At 39.5% G+C, this 3,719-nt stretch overlaps 1 protein-coding gene across 1 annotated transcript; it reads right to left on the reverse strand.

Annotated features, from left to right (window-relative positions):
- Positions 1-1,404: 1,404 nt before the first annotated feature.
- Positions 1,405-3,713, reverse strand: MRPL30 (mitochondrial ribosomal protein L30). The gene is made up of 5 exons (XM_005420005.2): positions 3,697-3,713; positions 3,312-3,392; positions 2,690-2,836; positions 1,830-1,903; positions 1,405-1,738 (listed from the first exon to the last, which is right to left on the reverse strand). Exons 2-5 carry the CDS (start codon positions 3,375-3,377, stop codon positions 1,606-1,608), a joined length of 420 nt encoding a protein of 139 aa, XP_005420062.1. The 5' UTR covers positions 3,378-3,392; positions 3,697-3,713; the 3' UTR covers positions 1,405-1,605.
- Between the last annotated feature and the right edge of the window lie 6 nt (positions 3,714-3,719).

Consider the following 3,719-nt stretch of genomic DNA (forward strand, 5'->3'; position numbering starts at 1 on the left):
CAGCCTGGCCATAGGGGCCATTACACTCCTCAGTGCCACTACCACAGCCTATCTGTTACTAACCTATTTTATGAAAATCCTATTGCTAGGATTTTTCTCCTGAGAAGCTTCAGAAAAAAAAATGTAAACAATAACTATCTGATAGCTGTAGAATGTAGTCTAGAGATGATTTACCAACAGGTGCATCTTTGATTGGTCTCATGTAAATTGTTTCTACTTGATGACCAATTAATAACAAGGCCAGCTGTGTCAAGACTCTAGTCAGTCACAAGATTTTATTATTCATTCCTTTCTAACCTTCTGATGAAATCCTCTCTCTATTCTTTTAGTATGGTTTTAGTATATAATTTTATTTTAATATAATATATATAATAAAATAATAAATCAACCTTCTGACACATAGAATCAAGATTCTCATCTCTTCCCTCATCCTAAAAACCCTAAAATACCACCACACCTATCCTTTTCCCTCTGCACAGTGCCTCCAGCTCTAATATCCCTGTCCTGATATATCTCTTCCTTTGAACTCCTACAGGTGTTTACTCTTCTCTGCAAGCAGGCAGAAAGGATAAAGACTAATTCTCAGTGACTGCATTCCTCTGATATTCTCACAACATGCAGTCATTAAGATTAACTCCTCTTCAGTGTTTCTAATGTGGGAGCGACTCACGGCGTGTTAAATTACAGAATTTATCCTGACTGGAATGCAAACTACTTTATCATTTGATACAGCAGCAGCTTGCTAACTTTGGCCACAGTTCTTAAAACTGTAAATAAAACTACACACACAGTAGTATTTTATAAGCTTGCAGCCCATAATTTTAACTCACATCAGAGGTTTGCTTCAGAGTCTCCACATTTCTAACGTCTGCCATTCTAGAAAAGGAAAAGCATTAACTTTCACATGGACTACAGCAGCTCTTAGGCTATTCTTACTGAACACTTAGGATCAGGGGATACATATGAACACAGCAGGTTTCCTGAAAGACAAATTAGACAACCAAGCAAGAGGTGAATAACTCCTGTTACTCCCAAATGGAGAGTTCACATGCTTTGTAAGCTACAGAAGAAGCCAGAGGACAGACTTCGCTAGGGAACAAGCAAAGGGAGATCTGGATAACCATGGTAAATCACTCTCCATGGACAGCCAGTCAATTCTCATGTGACAACTAAACAGAGGCTTTTTCAATTCCAATTCCAAGTCCCTCCTCTGTGCAGTGAAAGTCCTGCAGTATTGCTGTAAGTCCTTACTGCTAGCTGTGAAATGTCCTCACCATCATTAGCTAGAACTATTCCACTCACTTCCCTGCTTATTTGACTTTACCAATAAAGTCAAACTGTAAGAGAACTTACAGTTAGCCAAAAACTGCAGCAATCTAGCTGCAAAATTAAAACACAAAGACAGAGAGCCTATAATTCATTTAATATTTCAGGTAACTATTAACAACATTGAATTTTGTATCTGTACACCTGCAATCCTTCTTTAAGCATCAGTACCACCTTTGCCATTCATACCAGAGTAAGAATATTTACTTTTCATACACAAACTCTTAACTGGGGATTTAAAGTATTTATTTTATAAAACCTAAATCCAACCAGCACACCTTATGCCTTCATTTCTTTCTGCTCCACGGGTTTCAGTCGCTTTTTAATGATAAGCTCTCCCCTGGTTGTCAGAAAGGTGCTGGATAATTCCTCTTCTGTTGGCAGCCCATGGGGGAGCTTCAGTGGCTGTATTCTACAGGCAAAAGAGTTTGCTTAGTGAAGTCCTGTGACTAGAAGGGAGTTACATTAAATGTTCCAAATAAACAAATAAATAGTTAACAAACCTTATCAGATGTTTAACAACTTTCAGTCTGGAATTCACAGAAGGGATATTTTTGTGCAGTCTTGGCTGATGTGCCTACATAAGGGATAAAACAAGTTTTACAAATGTGCTGCCAAAATCTAAATCACTGAACTTTGCACACTACCAGTACAAAAATAAACCATGTTTGCAAATGTAAGATTTAGAGAAGTGCCATGCATCAAGAACAGACATAAAAAATATGCAATCACAACGTGATTCCAGTAAAAAGACAATTTCAGCTTTATTCCTACTTCACTATAAATGCATTTTTCTTCCACCTGTTAAAAATACCATAAATGTAAATACAAGAGTTTAGGGGCAAAACTGCTTTCTTCAGTTATATCTCAAACTGATCAAGCACACCTTTTTTCTCTGTAATATAATACTGACTAGACAAATCTTTGCATAATGTGCAGTTAGCCTGAAAAACTCAGATAAACACATCTTTGATACAAACTTTTAGAGTCCTGAATTTGGAAGCTTTTTCACTGATAAATGAGTTTTACTTGCCTTCCAATTTCTGAATAATATGACCCGCAGAGACCTGAATTCCAAGTATTTACAAACCTATTTCTATTGTTTTAGAAGAATTCTCAGGGTAAAGTTCTCCTCAGGCAATGCAGCACCATACCACACAGAGATATTCTGAATTCTCACTAAAAGTATATTTGCCACAAACATTCCCCTCAGCTCTTAAATACATCACCACCTTCTCAGATTGCTTTATGGCTGCTATAAATGTAATTCTGGTTTGTGACTGCAAAAAGGAGGTCTTTATAAAACCCACCATCTTAGTGCTACAGTTCTGACATGCACAAGTATAAAAAACAACAATCATACTTTATCCAGTCCCAGATCACGGATTATCTTCTTTTCCCAGTATGGGCGACCAATGACACTTTTTATTCTAGTAATAACATGGATTTTGTGGGGCTCCTCAGGGTTACCTCCATACTTCTCATGATCTCCAGGCCGTGGCTGAAATACCTAGAATAAAAAGTTGACAAAACCAGAGATTTTTTTCCCTAAATATCTGGTCATCAGTACTGCAGTTAACTACTGCCCAAAACATACTTCAACCTTGATAAAAATTCTTACATATTTTTCTTTTCAGGCAGTCAAAGCATCAACAAAGTGACCTCAAATTTAGCTTTTATAACATGAAGTCAAACATATTTCTATAATGGTTTGCTGATAAGTATAGTAACTCTAGAGCTTAGCCACAGAATGGCACAGAAATACATGGACAACACCCTGTACCAGCACAACACTTAATTCACATGTATTTTATTAGGGAGCCTGTGATCAGCCTCTGGATGGCAAGTTTTTCCACAGGCTTTAAGAATGCTTTTAGGGAAAAGAGTCAATGGACACTAGATAAAATAAAAAATAAATAAAACTAAAACAAAAATAAACTAAAACTATAAATATAAAAAATGTGAAGTGCAAGTCAAGCACATACCGAGTCTGGAATATTGGACCTGGTAAAGAGACAACGAACCCACACCGGGGACGCCATCCCCTCCATCCTCTTCCCCAGCACCTGCACGGAGAGGAGGGCATAACTCGTCTGCACTTTCCTTACAGCTGTGAACACCTGCGAACAGGTTACACAGCCACGAGTCCCAGCCCCACCTGGATACCCAGCTGAATTCCTAGCGGAGCCCCGAGCAGGATCCCCAGCTGGATGCACCCCACGAGACCCCGCCTGGATCCCTTTCCCAGAACCCCATCCGGATCCCCACTGTCCCGCAGGCTACAAATCTCAGCCCCAGCCCAGATCCCCAGCTGGATTCCCGTTCCCCCTGGATTCCCCCACATCCCCAGTCCCCACCCCAGCTCCTCACCTTCCCGAGGCCCGCAAGCCCCA

Source organism: Geospiza fortis, unplaced genomic scaffold (assembly GCF_000277835.1).
Source record: "Geospiza fortis unplaced genomic scaffold, GeoFor_1.0 scaffold192, whole genome shotgun sequence".
Taxonomy (NCBI): Eukaryota; Metazoa; Chordata; class Aves; order Passeriformes; family Thraupidae; genus Geospiza; species Geospiza fortis.

Bases quoted from the DNA above. Each gene is read 5' to 3' on its own strand.
- MRPL30 (XM_005420005.2), bottom strand. From the start codon at position 3,377: ATGGAGGGGATGGCGTCCCCGGTGTGGGTTCGTTGTCTCTTTACCAGG. The intron at 2,837-3,311 runs GTATGTGCTTGA...TTTTTATTCTAG, and splicing joins GGTCCAATATTCCAGACTCG to GTATTTCAGCCACGGCCTGG. The intron at 1,904-2,689 runs GTATGATTGTTG...TCCCTTATGTAG, and splicing joins GTGATCTGGGACTGGATAAA to GCACATCAGCCAAGACTGCA.